The 24,660-nt window shown below is 43.6% G+C and overlaps 1 protein-coding gene across 3 annotated transcripts in view; it reads right to left on the bottom strand.

Moving 5' to 3' along the window:
• Positions 1 to 24,660, bottom strand: part of IFIH1 (interferon induced with helicase C domain 1) — a 73,739-nt gene that overhangs the window by 27,176 nt on the left and 21,903 nt on the right. For 2 of the 3 annotated variants that reach the window (XM_075609212.1, XM_075609213.1), the window contains 4 exons: positions 21,159 to 21,327; positions 20,140 to 20,253; positions 18,877 to 19,050; positions 4,485 to 4,556 (listed from right to left, as the gene is read on the bottom strand). In XM_075609212.1, the coding sequence (XP_075465327.1) occupies positions 4,485 to 4,556; positions 18,877 to 19,050; positions 20,140 to 20,253; positions 21,159 to 21,327 (529 nt within the window). Of the gene's footprint in view, positions 1 to 4,484; positions 4,557 to 18,876; positions 19,051 to 20,139; positions 20,254 to 21,158; positions 21,328 to 23,820; positions 24,451 to 24,660 lie in introns of those variants that run through there. The other variant, XM_075609211.1, reaches the window with a different exon arrangement.

Here is a 24,660-nt window from a genome sequence, read left to right as displayed (position 1 = left end):
CCCCCCCCAACCCATAGCGTCCCTACCACAGAAAAACAAATTTTAGCGTACAACTTTTACTTAACCCCCCAATACATATAAAAATACACCCCCAACCCCCCCCCAATACATATAAAAATACACCCCCAACCCCCCCCAATACATATAAAAATACAACCCCAATAATAAAACACTGCACCCGGTGCCGGGTCTCTCGGCAGCGGCGGAACTCAGCTGGGCTAAGCTTCTGCCTCGCCGGCGTGAGAGGGAGGCCCGGCGCACACACGAGCAGCCATTGTGGGACTAAGTGGTGACCAGCAGCCGGGGCCCTGCCACCGCCAGCCCCCCGCAGTCCCTCCAGCCACCGGGCTACCGCCACCCACCGGCCCCCCGCAGTCCCGCCACCCACCGCCCCCCCCCGCACTTTTGCCAGCCGCTGGGCACCCGCCACCCCCCTCCCCCCCCATCGCCAGCCACCGTCGCCCTCCACCACCATACAGCCCTCCCCCTGCAGCCACCGGCCCAACCTGTGATAATCCCCAAAGCAAGCCTGATTTGTATGTATTGGGGGTGTATTTTATATATGTATTGGGGGGGAGTGGGGTATATTTGTAGATGTATTGGGGGGGAGTGGGGTATATTTGTAGATGTATTGGGGGGGGAGTGGGGTATATTTGTAGATGTATTGGGGGGAGTGTGGTATATTTGTAGATGTATTGGGGGGGAGTAGGGTATATTTGTAGATGTATTGGGTGGAGTGGGGTATATTTGTAGATGTATTGGGGGGGGAGTGGGGTGTGTTTTTGTATGTATTGGGGGGTTAAGTAAAAGTTACGCGCTAAAAAAATATTTCCGTGGTAGGTGCGCTATGGGTTGGCGGGGGGGGGGGGACGGTCTGCTCCTTTCATTTGTCCTGGGCCCCATGATTTCTGTTGGCGGCCCTGATCTCACACAGACAATCACACTCCCACACACACATACACACACACAAAATCCCACACACAAAATCCCACACACACAATCCCACACACACACACAATCCCACACACACACAATCCCACACACACACAATCCCACACACACACACACACACACACACACTCAATCCTCCCCCCCTCACACACACACAATTCCACACACACATAATCCCACACACACATTCCCCCCCACACACACAATCACACACACACACACACACACACACACACACATACACACACAATCACATACACACACACACACACACACACACAAACCCACACACACACAATCCCCCCACACACACAATCACACAATCACACACACACACACACACACACACACACACACACACACACACGCAATCTCACATAATCCCCCCCACACACACAATCACTCAATCACACACACACAATCACTCACAGACACACACACAATCACACACACACTCCCACATTCGCAATCCCCCCCCACACACACACACACACACAATCCCCCTCCCACACACTCCCACACAATCAATCACATACACTCACAATCCCACACAAATACACACACACAATCCCACACACACAATCACACAATCACACAATGCCACACACACAATCCCACCCCCCCTCTCCCTGCACTCACACACAGACACATTTCCCCACTCCCTGCATCAGATCAGAAGCTATCTGATTACATGATGAGACCGTCTCTGTAAAAATCAAATTCTACTGACTACAGAGATTCATGTCTCTTCGTCGCTCCGTCGCCGTCGCCCCTACTATAAGCGCATGCTACAGATTAAATGCATTTGTTTTGAAGCAACGTCGCGTCGCTGTCGCCGGCACTATAAGCGCAGCCTAAGAGTAAGAGATAGAGAGAGAGAGTAAGAGTAGGAGAGAGAGTAAGAGTAGGAGAGAGAGTAAGAGTAAGAGAGAAGAATGCATCCGGCAGCACAGTCCCGATCGCAAAAGATAAAGCTTTCATATTATGCAATAGGTACCACTGTTTGTGTGTTTTATCAATATTGTCAAGCCCAAATGAAGGTGCCGTTTGGAACAAAAACATTGGCACTTATGGCCTATTATTAAAACTAAGGCCCAGATTCACTAAGCTCCGATATATCAGGGGAACTAAATTAGAGAATAATTAATATCACTTTATTTCAGGATTACTCTAATTTATCTTCATATAATATGACGTCACTAAAGTATTGTTGCTACACCCATTCAGACCCTGAAATAGGTCTCAGAGACGTGAGAATACCAAGACGACATGATAAAAGCTCATTAAATAAACTTTCATACTTTTTAAAAAAAATACTAATTCCATAGTAGCCCAAATGGCCACTGGCCAGCTAGTCATGGGGGGGGGGGGGGGGGTTGGGGAAGTTGATAGAAGTTTATTGTAAAAATGTTTATCACCTATTCTGGCTCATTTGATTTGCATATAATTTTCACTAACCGCCTTTATTTATAATATTACAGATGTAGCTAAGCTAAGCTTCGGTATCGCTGCCACCCGCGGTTACAGACTCGAGGATTAATGCAGCGGGACATCCCAACCTATTTAAATCAACTAACTCCACCCAGTTACTCTGTCCATGGACCTTGTTTATCCTTTTTCTATGCCTAATCTGCATTGGGAATCTGAATTTCTCCATTTAACAATGGTTTACGCTCGCTCGTAACAGAAAAGGTATTGGATGCTTTAGAGTTCCTAAAACGGCTTTCTGCGTGGAAGACATAAACATTGTATCAACCTGAAGTGTCTTCTAATTCCGCTGTAAAACAGTTTATTTTCTGTGGGTTTATTGTGGATTTATTTACTGCTGCTTTCTCTCGTGTTAAGTGTGTATAGTCAATAAATGGAGGATGTCGCTGTGTGTACTAAAAAGTAAAATAAGGCCATTAGCTGGCAATTAATGATTTTTTGATTAGTTTCACATTTTCCATCACTCAGAAGTTCCTTTCGGTTTTAACATCAGTCTTTTAAGGTATTTGCAAAGGTTTCTGCATTAATCGTTATATGTTGGTTACACTGTAATTCATTGTAGCTGAACTAATCTAACTAAAACATTCTCTGCCAAGTACATCACTATTGTACTTTTTAGATGTTTAAAGCAATAGTTTTTTGACCTTTTCAAAATTATCATTTTATTATGACCGCCTTATTATAATCTCCTGTGTGATTTATTTATTATTTTAAATTCCTTATATTTAAAGGGAAAATATTTGTGCAAAACTGTAAAGCTGCAGTTCAAGCTGCCATTTAAAATATATATATATATATATATATATATATATATATATATATATATATATTTATTTTTTCCCATTCAATATGTGCATCAATACAATCTGCACACTGACAAGTGATTAGCTAAGCTGCAAATCGACCCGTTCTCATGTAATACACTGTAATAGATTGCTTGCTCAGGGTTATTTAATTCAGTTCTTGCACAGCATTTTGGGCAATGTAGTTCCTAGAATATGATTGACTGGGCAGATAATAAATGCAATTGGTGCACTGCTAGAGAGAGGGCGGGGCTCAAGAGCCAGAGCCTATCAGAAGGGGAAAGGGGTTGTCACTTTGGAAATGCTTCCTACATTAGAAACATTAAAAATGTCTTTAAAACATTCTTTTTAAAAAAAAATTAAATACTACAAGTATTTTCTCATAGTACAGAACTGATTTATTAAAAAAAAAAACACACACACATGTAGGATATTGCTTGAACTGCTGCTTTAAGTGAATTCAACAATGGAACAAAGCTTTACTAAAATCATCCATTCACCAGCTGTTCAGATATCAAGAGGCAGATTGGTTCATGTTCATCCTACATGTGGCTAAAATATATGCCTAGTCTATAATGTATAATAAGAAGTTTGGAAGAGGTGTAGGATTCTTAAACAATTTCAATGGTATATTTGAAAGCCTACAACTTTTGTCCAGTTGATGTATTCATTCATCATTCTCAGCCTTTGGGTGATATTTATTCATGCTTTTTTGAAAGAAGACTCTGTTTTTCCCTTTTTTGAAAGTTGCTCTTGATTTACTATGTGAAGTATGTATAGAGCGTTTTGCCGCAACCACGTCGGTGCCAGCATTTGGCTGCGGAGGAACACTTCACCACAGCCGCCCCGTCGCAGGGCATTCATCCGCCGGCTGTTTCGGCAATAATGCAAGTTCATTTAATGGGTTTTAGTGGTTCGGGTAGTGCATTAAGTATATGGATTTTGGGGTGAGGGGTGAGGATTTTAGGGTAAAGGGTTAAGGTTTTTTGGGTAAGGGGCAGCTTTAGTATTATGGGTTACGATTAAGCGGTTTTAGGGTGACTAAGGTTAGGGGCTAACGTTGGCGGTGAAGCGGCCAGTGGAGAGATGTCCCGGCGGCGAAGTTAGTGGCGGCTAAATGCCGGTGACGATTTGGTCGCGGCCACCAAAAGTCTGAGACCGATGACTGTACTGTGTTTGTTCTCCAGCATGGAAATAAGATATTAGGGTATGTACACATTTTACTGTAATATTAAATGGTACCTGATTCATTGCTCATGTCACTGGTTTCAAATGATCTGTTGACACTTAATTCAGAAACGCTTGTGTCCAAATCTGCAAACAAACAAACAAACACTTGTAACTGTGTTTTGTACATGAAACTTGATCATTCCAATACAAAAGCTGACAACTTATCTACAGTACATTAAAGAATGCATACAACAATATTTCTTGCTAAATAACTAGACAGTGTAAAATGTCTACTTCACTTTCTTCTCTAAATGAGAAATGACCTTTTTAAACTGTCAGGTTGTTCACCCATGTATTTGCTGTACAACGTCTCTTGCAAGAATGCCTGCGGTGAATAAATTCTTACGACAGCAGGATAATACACAGTACTGATTTCACATGGCACTTACTGCGTCAACAGGTGTTTTCTACCAAAGGATGGAGATTCAGTATCTGTTTGTATGCGCAAATGATACAAATTAAAATGGTCTTTGCTCAACTTTTTCCCCAAGATGACACCTGAACTATAAAGGTTAATCCTTTGTGTCCCTAAGTTTACTATAATGTTTTTAAGCACCAAAATGATGTAATTGAAATCTTGCGAGTTTCCCTAATGCCATTCCAGGCACTGCACAAGAATGGTTCATTGTGGTTGCTTCTGGTGCATCTGGAAGTGCAAGTGAGCATGTGCCTTTTTCAGACTGATTTTGCCCGTGATTCTCCAATAGCCACGACCATAATCGTAATTACAGAGGAGGACTTCCTCTTCCACTCAGATCAGCATGAGGTCCATGTGACTGCTGCAATAACAGTCACACAACTGGGAAGCCAAACAGTCTGTTGGCCAGTAGACATATTGGCACCTAAGGGCATAGCTCTTTCAAATGTCAGATAAGTAGGTACATGGAATAAAGAAAAACTAAAGAGCAAACGTGGATGGGTGGGTCTTACTGCCAATGTGTGCCGTCTATCCACACAAGGTGTTTCTTTGACTTGACGTTACAAAAAGGTATTTGATTACATTGAACTGTATAAATAATTTGGGGACTTAAAGAGTCAGTCCTGGCTAGGAGAAAAGTTATCTAAAATGTTGCTGTCTGATAAATTTTTCTAAAAAATAAATAAAAATTAAATGGTCAAATATAAGTATTTTAAAAATGATTGTTTACACGTTTAACATCTCTGTGGTAACACACGTCGTGGATGGTTTTTACAATCTTTACAAAATGTCATTTGGTGCTAAGACAATGTGCAAGTCCTCTAAACCACAGATAAATTGCTAGGTTTTGTTCTGTTCTTTGTAATTTGCAAAGTAATTATGATGCCATCATATATAACGTATACATAAGTAGCTAATATGCTTGACTTTAGCAAAACCAGAAAAAAGCAAAACCTCTAATTTTCCATAAGATGCAAATTACTAAAACTTTCTCTTTCAGGGTTAATGAATATATGTAAAGGAAGTCAATTACACTGGCATTGCCCCTGTAATTGCCCAGAGTTGTATTACCATATTGCTATTTAAACTTGGTGTATAGTAAATAAAAGACGCATATAGTGATGTAAGATAAATCCTACAGATACAGTATGATCCAGTGAATTAATCCAACAGAAAAGTAATACTATACATGAAATGCGGGTGTTCTCCAGCAGAGGGAGTATGTGTCTTTAAATCACATGCTGCATTGAAACATTCAAAATGCAATCTCTTGTTATTTTTTTTTACCTTACTTACCTACTCTGACCCTCATTTATTGTGTTTCGTTCTTCTACATTACAAATTTACAAACAATACAGTCAATAGGCTATATTCACAAAAGTAGCATAGCTGTCATTGGGTGTTAGTAACATATAGGGGTACCCCGCTACAGCTAAGTGATTGTAGGATTGGATAGTGATGAGGAAGGGGTGCTGTTGGATAGGCAATTAGAGTACAAGAACTGTGGCTCCAGAGTGACAACTACACTCAACATAGGATCTGTAGTTAGTGTCCGTTGCCTGTATACATTTTAATCACCATTAGTTTAGTAATTATGATCAATAAAGTATAATTTTAACAAACTAATCATACAGCTCTGGGAGGAAGAGTGCTTTAAGTTGGGTTTCTGTTCTTCGTTTCTTGTACTATCATTGGGTGTTAGCCTGTACTCCCTGTAAAGGTTGTTATTTAATGAGCAATAATAGCTATCACACCATTCTGAATATATGGTAGTTCCTTATCTGCCACCACTGCAAATTCCCTGACATTCATTGTTTTAGTTCTTCAGGAATAACTGAGGAAAGCATTGATTATTGCCAAGGTGTTGGGTTAGGGCGAGTGTTGGGTATATTAGAGAAAAAGAGGACAGAGTAAATAGCTGCAAATTTGTATGACAAGACACACAGGGCCATATTTACAAAGTAATGTTATCCCTAAGACTCGTCCCAGTATCAGAAGACCGTTTATGCCCATTCACCTGCACAGCTACTGTAGATTCTGTCAGGTGAATCAAAAATAAGAGCGGCACCGGCCTTCATTGGGATTAAGTAGAGCTTTCAACTGATTAATACAGTGGTTCTAAACCCTATTTTGAGTAGGTGTGAACCTGCAGGATTTTTAAAATCTCTGGGCACCCCTGCTCATCAGGCCTCACTTACCTCCTCTCGTTCACACGTAGCACAATTGCCCACACCTAACACTTGTCAGCTGCATAGCTGGTGCGTTCTGCACTGTCCGGAGAAAGGGAGGCTGCGATCCACCTCTCCTCTAAACTGGGCTTGGAGAGGACAGGCGAATTGTAGCTTCTCTGTCTCCAGGCGGCACGGATGTGTCCGCCGAGCAGCTGTCAAAGTGCTGCAGCACCTTTGGCAGAGAATTGCGGCACACTACGGTATCCCCGGCACCATGGTTGAGAAACAATGGATTGATGTGTAACATTCTTTCTTATTTTTGGTACGTTTTTCTTGGCTGGGCTCTGGACTGTTTTCTATGTCATGGTTAATATTTACATGAAGACAGGATTATTTAAAATGTAACAAGGTTTATCAAGTCATTTCTCCTTGATCTTTAATTTGTGATTGTACTCTGCAAAAGCCCAAGACAGTGTTATACAGGCATACCCCGGTTTAAGGACACTCACTTTAAGTACACTCGCGAGTAAGTACATCTCGCTCAATAAGCAAACGGCAGCTCACGCATGAGCCTGTCAGCACGTCCTGAACAGCAATACCGGCTCCCTACCTGTACCGAATCTGTGCGCAAGTGGGGAGACTATAGAGCCTGTTACACATGCGTTATTTACATCAGTTATGCACGTAGATGATTGCAGTAAGGTACATGCATCGATAAGTGGGAAAAAGGTAGTGCTTCACTTTAAGTACATTTTCGCTTTACATACACGCTCCGGTCCCATTGCGTACGTTAATGTGGGGTATGCCTGTATACAATTGAGTAAAATTGCTGCAACAGCACCATCTGCTGGGTTTTCTGAGTAAATCAGTTAAAACTTTACTACAAAAACAAATCATAGATACTGAAGATCCAGCTCTTCCTTTGGTCCGCGGATAACTCTCAAACAGACCAATCCACAATTTTGGATTTTTTTTTCTTCGTAGACAAGAGAGCAATCCGTTTCTGGACAGATTTTTAATAATCCGAACACGGATAAAATGAAAGAGAGAGAAAGACCTTTCAAACTATATTTAAATGAGTCCCATCTCACACTTCCTAAAAGGATTTTCATACTAACTATGTAGAGTTTATAAGTCTAAGGTACCAACCTAATGACTGGAATGGTGTCAGACCAACAGGACCAAAACCCACGACCACTGCTTTACTACACCACAGCTCTAGCAGTGTGAGCTAAACAAGCTGATGGGTAGTATTGCTGACGCATCCTACTATTGAGCTGCTCACTGCTCACACATGTAGCTAATCTAGCTTTTAGCATATCTCACAGGTATCTCAGGTGTACTCAACAAGGACAACATTAAACTGTCATCCAGGAAGTGGAAATGGTCTGCTTTCAAAGGAAGCAAGTGGAGGGAGCTACACAGGTATATGTACTCAGTTTGGTGCTACATGAAGGTTATGCACAAAAGTGGCTACAATAGACAGAACTGGGACAAAAATATTCACTGTGCCATCTGTCAGTGTCAGACACATAATGTACTGAATTGAAATACTTTATTTTAAAATAAATAAAACTCTACAAACTGCAGGAAGTGATTTTGCTGGCTTCGCATGGCACACAAAGTGTTATTGGGTTGACAAGTCTAAGGCACCTTATGTGGAATGGGGTATGGTGTCAGACCCAACAGGATCAGAAGTAAACCCACACAGGATCTGTTAATCAAAACGACAATGTGAGCTAAACCAGCTGATGGGTAGCAACACTATCACAATATACTTAGTGTTGAGCTCTACTGCTCATTGAGTGCTCATACTTGTACAACACACTTTACCCTCTTAAGGGATAGAGACTGAAATAGGCAGTAATGTATTCAAGCACCGAAGGTGCCTAATGTATCTGTCATCATAACTGTGCCAAGGACATACTTGAAAACGAGAGATAACTCTCAATATATTACTTCCCGGTAAAACATTTTTATAACTAAATAAATAATGGCAGAACACTGCTTAGTGAATATGGCCCACAGTCTTCATCCTTTATAAGATTAGAAGTTCTAAATCAAGTAACGTCCCTTTCTTATAGTACTTTCTCTCTGCTGGTTCGGAAGCCCCGTGCTCCCTCGTCTCCCTCCTTGTGTTGGCGCCGGGATCTTCCCAACCGGAGGGGGGAGCTGGATGAGGAGCTCACACTCGCACCCGGTCGGGTGAAAGTTAAATCCTGGCACCAATGAGAGGAGGGAGTGCGGGGTCTACAATGGCACGGGGTCCAAGGCGTGGCTGCTTGCCTTGCCCTAAAGCCGGCCCTGGCCTAGTAGTGAGACCTAGTACTTAGTGGTAGTTTAAGCAAAATAATAAGCAATGAACGGAGCCTGTATATTTATATTTGGAGAACAACAAAAAACCTCCAAATTAAGAGCTTGTTTGATAATGCAGATTGAAAAGTCAAAATACATTAAATCACACATTGGCTTCTTCAGAAGTGTAGTCACCCTGTAAGAAACCCGATCAGCTTAAATCAATAGGTACACCGAAGAGATTTAATGCCTCCCGTACAATCTACATAAAAGAAATTGCACAGATCTGGTACACCATAAGATGAAAATGTATTACATCCAGATAGTATCAAGAATATTCGTCTACAAATAATAATAGTGCGTGCCTGTTGAACCGTAGTTATAATTGTGTAATAACTAGAGCAGCAGATGTGGCACCCATTTTCTTCTAAGCGTGTAGAGCAGTATAGTCAGGTAGCCCATGTTCTGTTCATCTTTATTTAATGTCACCTGGCCTCAGTAACTCATAGCCATCAGCACATATTATTACTTTGGGCTTGAAGTGCTTTCAAGGTTATGTAGCGCACTTTCCCCCAGCCCCTTGGAGGAAATGTGGCTACGGTGTGTGTGGTGCAATACCTGTGGCTCACAGGAGGTCTGAGCCTCCGCTCTAGGGAGCCTGGGGTGTATACTGGTACGGTGCTCTTCAGCGCCTCCACCTGTAACTGATTCTACTGTGTGGAATTACCCGTTACAGGACCAATTGTGACAAAGTACCTTCTTGCTCTGTACCTTTTGTCCAAGGATCAGCACTTTCACACAGCCTTCCAGGTAGAAGAGACACTGTAGTAGATATGGGAGAGAAAGAACCCAATGTAGCACTCAGGTTCACACTCTGGGGATGAGTGAATGAATTAAAAACATAATCATTATTAATAACAACATATATAAAATATTGATCGAACGACGCACTGAAGGTGAGTTGATCCTAAATAAAGATAGCCATATTGGCTCCGGATCAAATTGATAATGTGTGCCAGATAATTTTAATAAACTACTGGTAATATGTCAACACAGCGTTCCTGATGCGGACCTGTGTGGTGGGTGATTACTCCAGGTGTGTCCGGATAAGTACTGAGATTACAGATCACAGGGATAAATTATATCCTAGTACTTAATAGTAGGTGTGACCTGTAGCAACTGATAGACATATAAAACAAATACACTATGTATATCAGTAGTGGTAATGTGCAATCAGCTATGCTCCTCTGTAGGGATCTGTATGCCCATATCAGTGTCAGGATGACCTGAGGTAACCCCCTGGGTGCTGTACTCCAGGGGTGTGGTGACCTATATTAACCTGCGTGGCTAAAATCAGAGGTAAGTATCCTGACTATAGGTCGTGGGGGAGGTCAGTATCCCAATGAGGGAGTCACTGATACTAGGGGGCAGGCTGGTATTTCACACATAAATCAGAGGGCTAGGTGGTGGTAAAAGCTGAAAGATAGAACCTCACAGATGCTGTGCAGAATACCAAATACGGCAAGGCAGCTATTGTGTTGCTGCAGGCAAGGTTTCTCAGTACTTGTATATAACGGAGCACTATCCCTGTAAACACCTTTGAACGAGGCTAAGAGTGACCGTCGGGGCACTTATATCCTATATAGAACTGCACTAGCAGACTACCGCATCAACTCACGGTCTCAGAGAATCATGCGGAGGCAGTAACTGATCTGCGCGTGCACGTGTATGCTAGGAGCTGAGTGTGAACCTGAGTGCTACATTGGGTTCTTTCTCTCCCATATCTACTACAGTGTTTACACCCAAAGCACCGTTCACATCATTATTCCACTGCGGCTGCAGCAGGGGTTCCCCTACTATCTCAGGTAGAAGAGACAGTCTGACACAGAGGTGAAAAGCTTGGCCTGTTTATTTTGCCATACAAATGCTACAGCAGATAACAGGAGTAAATCAAACAAACAAAACAAAAGTCTTTTTCTCAGCATAACAAAGCCATTTCAGCACACCCTCCTCTTGAGCTCAAACAGCTCTGTCTTGCTCTGTTCAGAGCAACCTTTTAATCATCTCCCTGCTCAATCAGCTGCTCCAGTCCTGTGAAAGCTGGGAGAGCTAGAAGTCCCGGTCTGGATTCCCCTTGGTAAATCTCCAAACCGTGGAGTGGAGCAGAAACCCTGCACTAATTTAGGGCTGTAATATTCTCTTTTCACTACTGTTCCCTCATATCTGTCACATATCCTCCCCTCCAGCTCAGACCTAGTGGGGTGAGCAACCATGCAAACCAGTGAATGCATTCTTGACAAGCCATCTGCATTCCCCTGTCTACTGCCTGCCCTGTGTTCCACTGAGAATTTTTAGGGTTGCAGACTGAGAAACCAGCGTGTCACTCTGCTCTAATGGCCTCTCTACGAGCTGCAGGTATTCTATAAGGCTTAAGATTGACCCTTTTTCCTGGTTCGGTTATAATGTCATGCCTAATAACCCTAGTCCTTCCTGGAACTGTGGAGAATACCCTTTTATTTAATTTAACAAATTCCTTGACTTCCCGTGCTTGGTGTATAGACAGGGCCTTTGATATGTTCACTTCTGGATCTGGGTTTTTCCTAGCGGGGAAGGCAGTGGTTTCCACAGTAATTAGAACCTCCCTTTCTTTCCAGGGCTTGAGTAAGTTCACATGGTATATTTGTTCAGGCTTTCGTCTGCCTGGCTGCCTCACTTTATAATTTACCTCACCCATTTTTTCAATAACCTCATATGGCCCATGCCATTTTGCCAGAAATTTACTTTCTACTGTGGGGATTAACACTAGGACTCAGTCTCCAGATTGAAACCTACGGACCCTAGCATTCCTATTATAGCTATTCCGCTGGTTACATTGGGCCTTTTCCATATGTTCCCGCACTATAGGCATAATGGCTGCCATGCGTTCCTGCATTTGGGTTATATGCTCAATTACACTGCGATGGGGTGTAGTCTCCTGTTCCCATGTCTCCTTGGCTATGTCAAGTAACCCCCTAAGGTGTCTACCATACAACAATTCAAATGGTGAAAACCCAGTAGATGCTTGGGGCACTTCTCCAACAGCAAACATTAAATAAGGTAACAGAAAATCCCAGTTCTTTCCATCCTTATCAATTACTTTCCGCAGCATTGCCTTTAGGGTTTTATTGAACCGCTCCACCAAACCATCAGTTTGTGGGTGGTACACAGAGGTTTTTAACTGTTTTATGTGGAGAAGTTTGCATAACTTCTTGGTTACCCGAGACATGAATGGAGCACCCTGATCTGATAGGATCTCCTTGGGATTCCCCACTCGACTACACATCATCATTAACTCTTTAGCAATAGATTTTGCTGAGGCCGTGCGTAGAGGGATTGCCTCAGGATATCGGGTCGCATAGTCTAATATCACCAGAATGTACTGATGCCCCCTGGCTGACTTCACTAAAGGGCCAACAAAATCCATAGCAATGCGTTCAAATGGGACTTCAATTATTGGTAGGGGTACCAACGGACTACGGTACACTGGCAAAGGGGCAGTGAGCTGACATTCAGGACACGATGAACAATAATCTATTATTGCTGCCATCACCCCCGGCCAATAAAAGCTCCTGAGAATACGCTCTTTAGTCTTTTCAACCCCTAGGTGACCACCTAGTACATGGCTATGCGTGAGGCTTAACACAGTGCGCTGATACGCTTTTGGCACTAACAACTGTTTTACTCTAACAGACTGTTTTTCCTTAAGGCGATACAACAGATCGTTATCCACCTCAAAGTAAAGACAAGACAAGGGTCTGTCTGGATTAGTAGGGGTTCCATTCCTTACTGAAATGGAATTTCGGGCTACTGACAAAGTGGGATCAGACCACTGGGCACTCTTAAAGTTACCTGGGCTAACCTCTAAATCAATAAGGTCAATGTCTGGTTCCGGTCTATTAGATGGCCCGGCACTATTTTGTTCTGGGTTGTCACCCACTAGTGCTTTTACAGGGTATGGCTGTTTACTCCCAGACTTATTTGTGCTGTCTAGTTCGTCTCCCAAAATGTCAGCAAATGGGAAATCATCATTACATTCATCTGACGAACTAGTGGCAAGTTTTTCAGCAGCTGGCCATAAATTTATAAAATGGGGAAAATCTCCACCAATAATCATATCATGGGCTAATTTTGGTACAAGACCAACTCGCCAATTTACAGAGCCACACTGTGACTCAACCTGTACTTCAGCAGTGGAGTAGTTATGTACATCCCCATGTATACAGGAAATATCAATCTGTTGGGAGTCATCTACCTGAATACCATTTACCAAATCTGGGTCTATGAGGGTAACCATACTCCCTGAGTCTAGTAATTCCTGAACCCTTTTTCCCTCTACCTGCACGGAACACCAAGGGTAACTATTCAGACAACCATTTTTGTTTGCAGAACACACAGTTTGGGCATACAGTGAGTAATCATCCTCATTATTACTGCCCACATTACACATTCCATTCCATGGGTTCAACCATTCTGGGACAGTCCTTTGCCATATGTCCAAACTCTCGACATTTAAAACATTTTACAGCATAGTCCCTTATACAGTAGGTTCTTCCCGCTTAACAAAGTTTCTTTCTCTTGTGGTTATGTCCCTGGGGTTATAGACCCCAACCCGTTCATCAAATTCCCCCTTTTCCCTGGAACAGTCTTACCAATTTTGCTGGGGCTTTGGACCTTCCGGTTCTGAGGCTGCCCTTGTATAGGGGGTTGAAGCCATTCTCCAGCTGCAATGTACTGTTCTACCAATGCGACTAACTGGTCAACCGTTTGGGGATCACTCTGACTGACCCAGCGACGAAGGGCAACAAGGTAAGCCTCTCAGAAATCGGTCCATCACTAGTTGCTCCACAATGTGGCTGGATGTGTTGATTTCTGGTTGTAACCACTTTCTGGCAAGATGTATTAAGTCAAACATCTGTGATCTTATGGCTTTATCCAGGTTGTAGGTCCAGGAGTGAAACCTCTGGGCACGGACCGCCGTTGTCACCCCTTGTTGCGCCAGGATCTCCTTTTTCAGCTCGCTGTAATCACTGGCTTGAGCTGGTTCCAGATCATAGTATGCTTTCTGGGCCTCCCCACACAGGAACGGTGCTAGCAGACTTGCCCATTCAGCCATAGGCCATTTTTCTATCTCCGCCGTCCTCTAAAACACAATCAGTTAGGCCTCTACATCATCTGCAGCCACCATCTTTTGCAGGTAGTTACTCACTCTAACCACCTTAGGATGTGCTTCTGCGGCATCCCCGGTAAGCCTCTCAGATAGGCCCTGGATCTCCTGATGTAAAGCATGGGCGATATTTTGCTGCTCCTCTCTGAGCAGTTGATGAGCTTCAGCCTGGGCCAGCACCAGTCTCTCCAATATTGCCATGTTTTCCTGCTGTGTGGCATTAGTTTCTTGCTGTAAGGCATTACTCTCAGCCAGTCTGTTGTGTGTTTCTTGCTGTGTGGCATAACCCTCAGCCAGCCTGCTGTTGGTTTCTTGCTGTGTAGATGTGGCTTGGATCAGGGCTGTGACTACTTCCTCTATTCCCTTTTGCATCTTACAGGCTTGTCAGTGTGATGCCCGCATAAAACTCCACCATATATGACAAAGTACCTTCTTGCTCTGTACCTTTTGTCCAAGGATCAGCACTTTCACACAGCCTTCCATGTAGAGGAGACAGTCTTCTGACATAGAGGTGAAAAGCTTGGCCTGTTTATTTTGCCATACAAATGCTACAGCAGATAACAGGAGTAAATCAAACAAACAAAACAAAAGTCTTTTTCTCAGCATAACACAGCCTTTTCAGTACACCCTCCTCTTGAGAGTCAAACAGCTCTGTCTTGCTCTGTTCAGAGCAACCTTTTAATCATCTCCCTGCTCAATCAGCTGCTCCAGTCCTGTGAAAGCCGGGAGAGCTAGAAGTCCCGGTCTGGATTTCCCTTGGTAAATCTCCAAACCGTGGAGTGGAGCAGAAACCCTGCACTAATTTAGGGCCGTAATATCCTCTTTTCACTACTGTTCCCTCATATCTGTCACACAATATAAATATATACTTATACAATAACCACACACACTGGGTAAAACATAAAATAACAGCTTTACTGCAGGCCGAAAGTATGGCTACTGGTTACAGCCTACCTGCCAGGCCTCGCACGGCCGTAACCACCCGCCAAGTGTCACACACTCCTGTCCACAGTCCCCACAGTACCTGATGGGGCCCTCGGGCACCCAACCACCCTGGTGCCCACAAGGATATAACCCTTCACCTTATATGTGGTCAGAGGAGAAATCCAAATGTTGGAAGCGGTGCACAGCTGCAAAAACGGGGCCAGCACCAATGCTAATGAGGTTAAAAATAGTTTATTTATAACATGGTAACGGGGACAGAGACACACTCTAATGCGTTTCAGGCAAACGCCCTTTCTCAAAGAGTCTTTGAGAAAGGGCATTTGCCTGAAATGCGTTAGAGTGTGTCTCTGTCCCCGTTACCATGTTATAAATAAAGACTCTTTGAGAAAGGGCGTTTGCCTGAAACGCATTAGAGTGTGTCTCTGTCCCCGTTACCATGTTATAAATAAACTATTTTTAACCTCATTAGCATTGGTGCTGGCCCCGTTTTTGCAGCTGTGCACCGCTTCCAACATTTGGATTTCTCCTCTGCTTAGACTCATCAGCGTGATGCACGCATAGACAAGGAGCCGCTGGCCGTGAGTATTGTTTCTCCCCCCCCCCCACAACAGGAGGAGTTGCTGACCAGTAACAGTGCCAATCGAGGAGATTTTCTGTCCGGTGGAGGACTGCATTTTATTGTGATCAATGTACATCAGTCTTTGTCTCCACCTTGTGGACTTTCAAGGTATATATGTCTCCACTATTCATATAGCACTGGGTCCATTACTTCACACAGCAATATTTGACTTCCTTTACACACTTTCAGTGTGTGCAACCTTAATGCTTATCTTGACTATTTGTGTCCCTCACACTGAGCATTGCTTTTGGAACTTTGCTTCTAAACAATACGTTATATGTGGTCAGCGCTGCCACTATAGTGTGTGTTGGTGCACTTGTGCGTGGGGTACCTGCCGGGTGTGTCCACACCCGGGTGCGCTGCGTCCTGCGGTGGGGTACACAGACCCAATGATGATCCGCGACTCCGGCGCTTCCGCCTCCGTGTGGGGTGGACTCCACATGGGGTGTCCACCTCAAGGATAGTCTCTTCTGTGGGATGGTCTGGTCCCAGATCACCAAGGTCCAGGATGCTGCGGTGTCCTGGCTGAGTCCCTCACTACAAGCTACAGGGACAGTATCCTTATCTATGGGCCTGTCCCTGTAGCAGTCACAAACTGAGGGGAGTTGGGCCTAACTGGGGCCTATCAGGGGCACCTGCACACTCATATCCTACCCCTTCAGTGTCCAGCTTCCCACTCACTAACTCCCCCAACAGTCCTAACTGTCCTAACTGTCAGCTCAACGAACGTTCCAATCTCCCCTCAGGAGATTCTAGCAGCCCTCTTGGTTGCCTGGCAACATGTAGTCTGCAGCCTAAAGGTAAGAGGGAGACCTGGCTACATCTAAAATCAACAAAATAGATATCCTGTAGTGGTATGCTGTTAGTAGTCAGTGTGCACTGCTTGCAATCAGCTGATTTAGCTCACATTGCTAGAGCTGCGGCATAAAAAATAATTGGTTGTGGGTTCAAGTTCTGTTGGGTTTGACACCATTCCTAGTCATTAGATTGGTGCCTTAGGCTTATTATTAACTCTGTATAGTTGGAATTGAAATACTTTTAGGATGTGTGGGACGGGGCTCATTTAAATATACTTTGCATAGCCATTAGCATATCTCCCAGGGTACCTCAGGTGTGCTCCTTTTTCAGCATAGGCTTGTCTCCCTAATTTATTTGGAGGGATGTTTGAGGGATATATATACACAACTGGAGGGATGTTTGAGGGTATATATATATACACAACTGGAGTCACTACTAAATTGAAAGTATCTCTCCCCTCCCCTAGAGATGGGGGAGATTTTTCAAATCCTGTTCGCTGCAAAATCATCCCCAACTAAAGTGAAGAACGTTTCACAGCATATTGAAGTCCTGGTTGAGTAATAACAATCTCATAGAAATATATGACAAATGTGAGCGCTAGGCCATATTTACTAAGCCGTACTATGCCAAAAAAAACATTTATATGACTAGGCTTTAAGGTGTTTTATGCATAGCACTGCAGGGAAACACTAACTACATCATTATATAAAGTATAATTGTCTGAGACATGTAAATGTGCTAACAAGGGTTATTTGTATTTACTGTACACTGTATAGTGGAGGGTTTTTGTCACTTTTTTACTCACCATAACTTATGTGTGTGTAGCAGGGTACCCTCCTTTGCCTCCTTCCTGGCAGTGGTCCCGTCGCGTGGAAGGGTTTAGCGAGCTGTGTCTGCCATGTTGTGGTTGGCGCAGCCACATACATAGGGACTGTGTGTAAGGCAGCGGCCATCTTGAGGTTGGCACTGCAGGAAGAGGAGGTCCTGTCGTTCAGGATTTTCTCCGTGGACTGGAGGCGGCGTGCTCAGTCCTGACGAAACCGGCGAAGGGAGAGGTAGTGTCCAGGGAGCTAGTCAAGCCCCCTGGACTAGGCCAGACACATTTCCCTGTAGGCCCCAGCTAGTTCCCCTACACCATAGTGGAGTGTTGTAGGGCTGGCAAATAGTAAGGAACTTGCCCCTTAGTGTGCGGACAATTCAGTGGAGCAGACGGAACCGCGACAGAGGATTCCCCAGGCCTGGTGGAACGGCTGCGCGGTGCTACCACACGTAAGGCGAGATGGGGATTGTGTCGGAGGCCCTGCATCGTGGGATCACGGATGCCGCCTGTCTGAATACACCCTGGTGTACACAAGTACCCAGGAAGGTACCCATGTGGACCACCACACAGGGAGGGTTGCGCTGCCCTCACATATATTTCTGGGACGGACTGTTCTGATGGACAATGGGTTTCCAGTGCCCAGGGCACTCTAAGTACTTTGGGGGACAGATACTGTGATTGTGTGTATATACTGTACTGTATTGCTGAGACTATGGGACCATAGTAAATAGGTTGCATATACTTTGTGTGGATGGTGGTTATTGGAGGCATACCATATAGGTATACCGGTTCCCGTGATTGGCTATCCTGCCAACGCATGGATCGTCATGGGTGGAGGCGCTGCACCAGCCACCCCAGGCTCCCCAAGTGCGAAGGCTTAGGCCTCTTGTAAGCCTAACAGGTTAGCACCATAAAACCCATATCAGCCAAATCTCCCTGAGGAGGAGAGAAGGGGTGTTACATGTGGTATATAAAAGTAGGAACGCAGAACTTCTGTTTCATTCGTTACCATAAGTCTCGGCTTACTGAGTCACTTATGGGAGATATTTCTCTTTGTAAGCACTTGCAGTATGATAAGGTGCGAGTGGTGAAAAAGAAGGTGACAACTAAGCATGAGTTAGGAGGTCCACTTTACCTGATTCAATACAGCTTTCCCCAAAAGATGCTTCTAGTGCACTATTGTCACTTGTCAGATTACTGTTTTCTGGCTCCTGCTTTGTTTTGTGCACATCAGAGGAAGGTTTGTCCATGTTGGTTTTATTTTTAGAATCTTCAACAGCTTCCAGTGGCTGACTTGTTCCATTGTTTTCTGTTGTTATAAAAAGGTAATAAGAAATATAGAAGTGCAGTCGTTGTATTCACATATATATATTTTAGGCTCAGCACTAGAGATGGGCAACATTTTCTCAAATTGTCTCAAAATGGTAGAAAAAAATGTTTTTTTTCCTACTACTTAAAATCCGTCCGACGGATTCTGAATCCGCACCTGCAAACTGAATTATTATGGGAGTATATAAATATCAATGTAAAGATGTCCCGCAGATTCGTATTTAAGTTGAATCCATTGACGGATTCTTTAAAATCCATGAGGCCCCCTGTAAAATCTATATAAAAGAAATTGCACAGATCTGGTCTAATAAGATTTAAATGAATAACATCCAAATAGTATCAAGAAAAATCGTCTACAAATAATAATAGTGCTTGCTTGTTGAACCGTAGTTATAACCTTGTAATAACTAGAGCAGCAATCGGTGTGGCACCCATTTTCTTCTAAGCGAGTAGAGCAGTATAGTGAGGTAGCCCATGTTCTGTTCATCTTTTATTTAATCTCACCTGGCCTCAGTAACTCATAGCCCTCAGTACCTATCATTACTTTGTGCTTGAAGTGCTTTCAAGGTTATAATCAACAAAATAGATATTCCTTAGTGGTATGCTGTTAGTAGACATTGAGCACTGCTAACAATCAGCTGGTTTAGCTCACACTGCTAGAGCTGAGGCTTAGAAAATCAGTGGTTGTGGGATCAAGTTCTGTTGGGTTTGACACCATTCCTAGTCATTAGGTTGGTGCCTTAGGCTTATTATTAACTCTGTATAGTTGGAATGGAAGGACATTTAGGGCATGTGGGATGGGACTCATTTAAATATACTTTGCATAGCTATTAGCATATCTCCCAGGGTACCTCTGGTGTGCTCCTTTTTCAGCATAGGTATGTCTCCCTAATTTATTTGGAGGGATGTTTGAGGGGATATATACAACTGGAGACACTACTAAATTGAAAGTCTCTCTCCCCTCCCGTAGAGATGGGGGAGATTTAGCAAATCCTGTTTGCTGCTAAATCACCCCAAACTAAAGTGAAAGAGGGTGACATCTAAGCCTGAGTTAGGAGGTCCACTTTACCTGATTCAATACAGCTTTCCCCAATAGATGCTTCTACTGCACTATTGTCACTTGTCAGATTACTGTTTTCTGAATCATCAACAGCTTCCAGTGGCTGACTTGTTCCATTGTTTTCTGTTGTTATAAAAAGGTAATTGTTAGAAATATAGAAGTGCAGTCGTTGTATTCACATATACATTTTTGGCTCAGCGCTAGAGATGGGAAACATTTTCGCCAATTGTCTCAAAATGGCAGATCCAGATTTTTTATCCTATTAGTTAAAATCCTTCCGACGGATTCCAAACATGCAAACTGAAATATTATGGGAGGAGTATATAAATATCAATGTAAAGATGTCCACGGATTCGGATTTCAGTTGAATCCATTAACGGAGTCTTCAAAATCCATGAGGCCCAGACCCAACAACGGATTTTGAAGAATTGAAACAATCCGACGGCGGATTTCATTCCTCAGATTGGATTGAGCAGGAAAAGCCCCAAAAAATCAGCGGAACGGATTCAGCCCATCTCTACTAATCACTGATGCTAATTATTGATTCTTATTTATTCTTATGCATATATGTACGAAACTTCTAAATTTTATGCCATTTATGCTCATTATTTACAACGTTCACAAGAAAATCACCAGAACATTTGCAAAAGTTGGATGTCACAGGTGATAAGAATAGATTTTTGGGGCCAAGCTGAATACCTATGCAACTTTTATTTTTTTTGCCATGAACGCAAATGTTTGCACATCTACTGGGATGTGCTGAAATAATACAACGTGTACATTAGTCATTACTTTGAGCAGTCCCAGCCCTTGATGAGTGCCTCAGTATGTGTGCACAGAATGACTATGAAACGGCAAACAGTATTCAAAGCATCTATTATGCCCTGGCAATTCTGGTGAGATCACGCTTGGGTTATACATACAGTACTTAAAGCCCCTAAACATACTAGTAAATGAGGGAACCATCAAGCAACAATTAGCATAGTCTATTAATATTAAATATGATGGAAAAGTATATTTGTAATCACCTGTACTTTCTTCACACGTGCCTCCTGTTAAATTTTCGACAAGTTTCTGATAGCCCATTTCACGTAAAATACCAACAAATATTAAAAACCAATCTTTTTTTTGTGTTATTCTACTGAGCAGTTCTCTGGCTCCTGGTATTGGACCACGCCCCTTGACTTCAGCAGAAATCTAAGAAAAACAAAATAGTTGCTTTATAACTATTTGTGCGTTGTGGTTTTCATAAAAATGTACCTACGCCGTTCTTTTTCACCGCATATGCTGCTTTTCTGTACATGATCATACATTTTAATGGCTGAAGAGGTAGCTTAGTAGAACAAGTGAAGTAGATGAACCTTGTTCAAATCTTAGGGGCTTATTCTGTAAGCTCCAATAGCTCGGAACTGTGCGATCTGCACTGAAAGCTCCATTCAAGTCAATGGAGCTTTCTGTGCAGATCACACAGTTCAGTGCTATCGATGCTTACAGAATAAGGCTAAGGCCCCACTCCCTCAGTCAGCGCGCCCGCATTGCAGACAGGCGGGGCACTGACAGGCAATTGACCGCGATAACCGGTCTGTAGGGAGCGGGAGGGGAGCGGGAGGGGGCGGGAGTAGGGCGGGGGAGGGGCGTGGTAAAACTTTGCCAGATCGTTGTGCCTTGGTGCCGTCCACCCCCCCACCACCACACATACACACAACACATACACACACATACATATACACTCACACATTTTTCCCCGCAGCTCCTTCCCTGCTCCCCTCCCAAGCCGCCTCCCATCCGTAGCTCTTTCCCTCCCCTCCTTCCCTCATTGGCTGACTGCTGCACAACGTGACGCGTCAGAGCTGCAAATCACTAGGATCTTGCAGCATCGGCCGGCTGACGTGTCACAGCACGCAGTCAGCCAAGTAGTAAGGAGCCAGCGGGGACTCCACACTAGAGGAAAGGGGCTGGTGGTCTGCTGCCACGCGGCCGAACGGGCCGCCGGACGCAGCGGGACCAAAGCCTTAGCCCCTTAGTGTCATTGTCAGCTCTCACTATATTTCTGGGTCTCAGTCACCATAATAAATTGTAAGTTCTTACTGTCCGACATACTGTATGAAACCACTTTCACTTGCTTGCATTGTTTTCCATTTTATATCAGAGTCTCACTCATATATTTGAATAGTCTGACAGCATGGTTTTAACAGCATACTACTTGAAGAGGTACTGTATCTGCTGCAGTGGCTCACTGATATAACTTCTGCTAACTTCTCTAATCTGGAGAGGTCCCTGTTTATTACCGTGAGGAAGTAAATTACAAAAGTTGACACTTTACCAGTGGTGGCCAACTCCAGTCCTCAAGGGCCACCAACACATCAGGTTTTCAGGATATCCCTGCTTCAGCACAGGTGGCTCAATCAGTGACTCAGTCGTTGGTGGCCCTTGAACAGGAGTTGGCCACGGCCCTGCACTATACAAAATCACTAAAACTGCGGCTGTCAAGTTCTCTTACAATTACAAGGTAAACGGAGAAGACATATTGGGGAAATACCACTAGAAGGCATGTGGAAAGTGCTGCTAACCTCAATAGTTTGATGCAGTGTATGTCTGAGCCTCATTAGCTAGACTCCTGAAATCTCATGTCCTAATGTGTAGTGCTCCTTACTCTAACACAGTGGTAAGCAACATGATATACTTTAAGGGCCGCAGTAGAGCCCTCCAAAGGTAGGCTGACCATACGTACCGTTTTAAACTGGACAGTACCATTTTTTTCATATTTCCCGACCGTCAACTCGTTTTAATATAAATGTCAATTTTGGCCCGTTTTTAATAAACTATATATAGTTTTAAATTTTTTGTAAAAAAACTGAACGTGGGTTGTTTATTTCTCATAAGGCTCTATGCTAATCAATGCGTACAGTAAAACCACTAGTGTGACGAAAGAGGAAGTTCCATTTACTTTATCCAATCAGGGCCAGGCTTCTTGCCCAGAGAGAGAACAGCGCTAGTAAGAGACAGAGTGAATGCGTTCACGCTGCTTATGACGATGGGAGTCCCACATTGTACTCATATCGTTGTTTCCTTAGCGTTGGCGGCTGACAAACTGATCCCCCACCACTGAACCTACTAAAAATCCATTGTGCTTCTGACTCAAAGTAAATGCACTGTAGTGGGGTGTGGGGATAAATAAAACTTTTGTTATTGTCTCACTTTTTCATGAATACGGAATATTACATAACCCCGTCTTGTTTCTGCCATCCGAATCTCCCGTTTTTGTCTCAAGGAAATATGGTCAGCCTATCCAAAGGAGTGCTCATTACCCCAATATATATGGTGCACAGGCAGAAGGGACATGGCAGCCATGCGTAGAGCTTCTCCCCACCCCTTCCTGTCAGCGGCTTAATGCTGGCGCATTGGTGAATACTGCCCCCCTCATCTTATTACACTGGGAACTAGCGATTAGCACAGGAGTTGAGTGGGCCAGTATCTATTAATGCACTGCCTTTAAGCAATGGTGGGAGTGGGGAGAAGGTACGAATCCCCACCAGTAATATCTGAGGCGAGTGAAGTGTCCGGGGCCGCCTGTTGCCCACCAATGGTCTAACACCTAGGGGGGCAGAAAGACAAAAAAAATGACTTTATAAGACCTTTGTTTCTATGGGAAACAAAGACTAGAAAAATAATTGCAAGATGTAAACTCACCATATCCTTGTCTTCTTGGCTGCATATCTTCTTTTTGAAGCACCTCTCGGATACCTCCAGAGGATCTATCGTCTTTACCAGCTCTGGGTAAAGAACATTAAGGAGTTTCTCACAAATATCGTATTTGGCCTCCAGAGAAGGTGAGGGAAGAGTTTCAGGATTCACATACAATTCAGCTTGGGTACATTCTCCTTCTCTTAGAGCCATGGCAAATTCGTCAAACCAGCCAGCTTGCCGGGGGCCATCCTCTATGTAATTTAAAAGCAGCCTTACTGCCTCCTGGTTTCCAGACGTAGACGCTGTGTTTTTCAACTTCATTTTAATCTCGTTGTCTAAGGAGTACAGGTAATCCAAAACCGGTGCTATCTGGATGGTCTGGATGAGCCGGGGTCGAAAGCATTTTAACATATAAATGTTCTCATCTACTGTGCTGTCCTGAGACATTGTACAGCCTGATACTGAGTGAACAGCAAATTTGCTGATCCTAAAACCTGCTGCTGTCACTTGAATTACAGTGCATATATTTTAAAGAGGTTGATACACTGCCAGCGCTATATAAGAAGAATGCAATGATGCAGAACTGGGAGCCTGTGTGCACTGCTCTTCCGTGTTATGCAGGATCTGTGAGCTCTGTTCTTTATATAGACACAGGCAGTCTAGCTTTCTGGTTTCAGTTTTGATTCTTTCACACTAGAGCAAGAAGCATTTACACAGAAACCAAGCCCTTCCCCTCAGCTGAAATTTGCAGTTGCTGTTATTCCTGTCCTTAGAAACTGGTTTTGAAAGATTACGTACACAAATATATTTTGCTATTGTTTCAGTGTAAGGAATCCTATTCTG

This window comes from Ascaphus truei, chromosome 7, assembly GCF_040206685.1.
Source record: "Ascaphus truei isolate aAscTru1 chromosome 7, aAscTru1.hap1, whole genome shotgun sequence".
NCBI lineage: Eukaryota > Metazoa > Chordata > Amphibia > Anura > Ascaphidae > Ascaphus > Ascaphus truei.
This window is presented reverse-complemented; position numbering and strand designations above follow the sequence as displayed.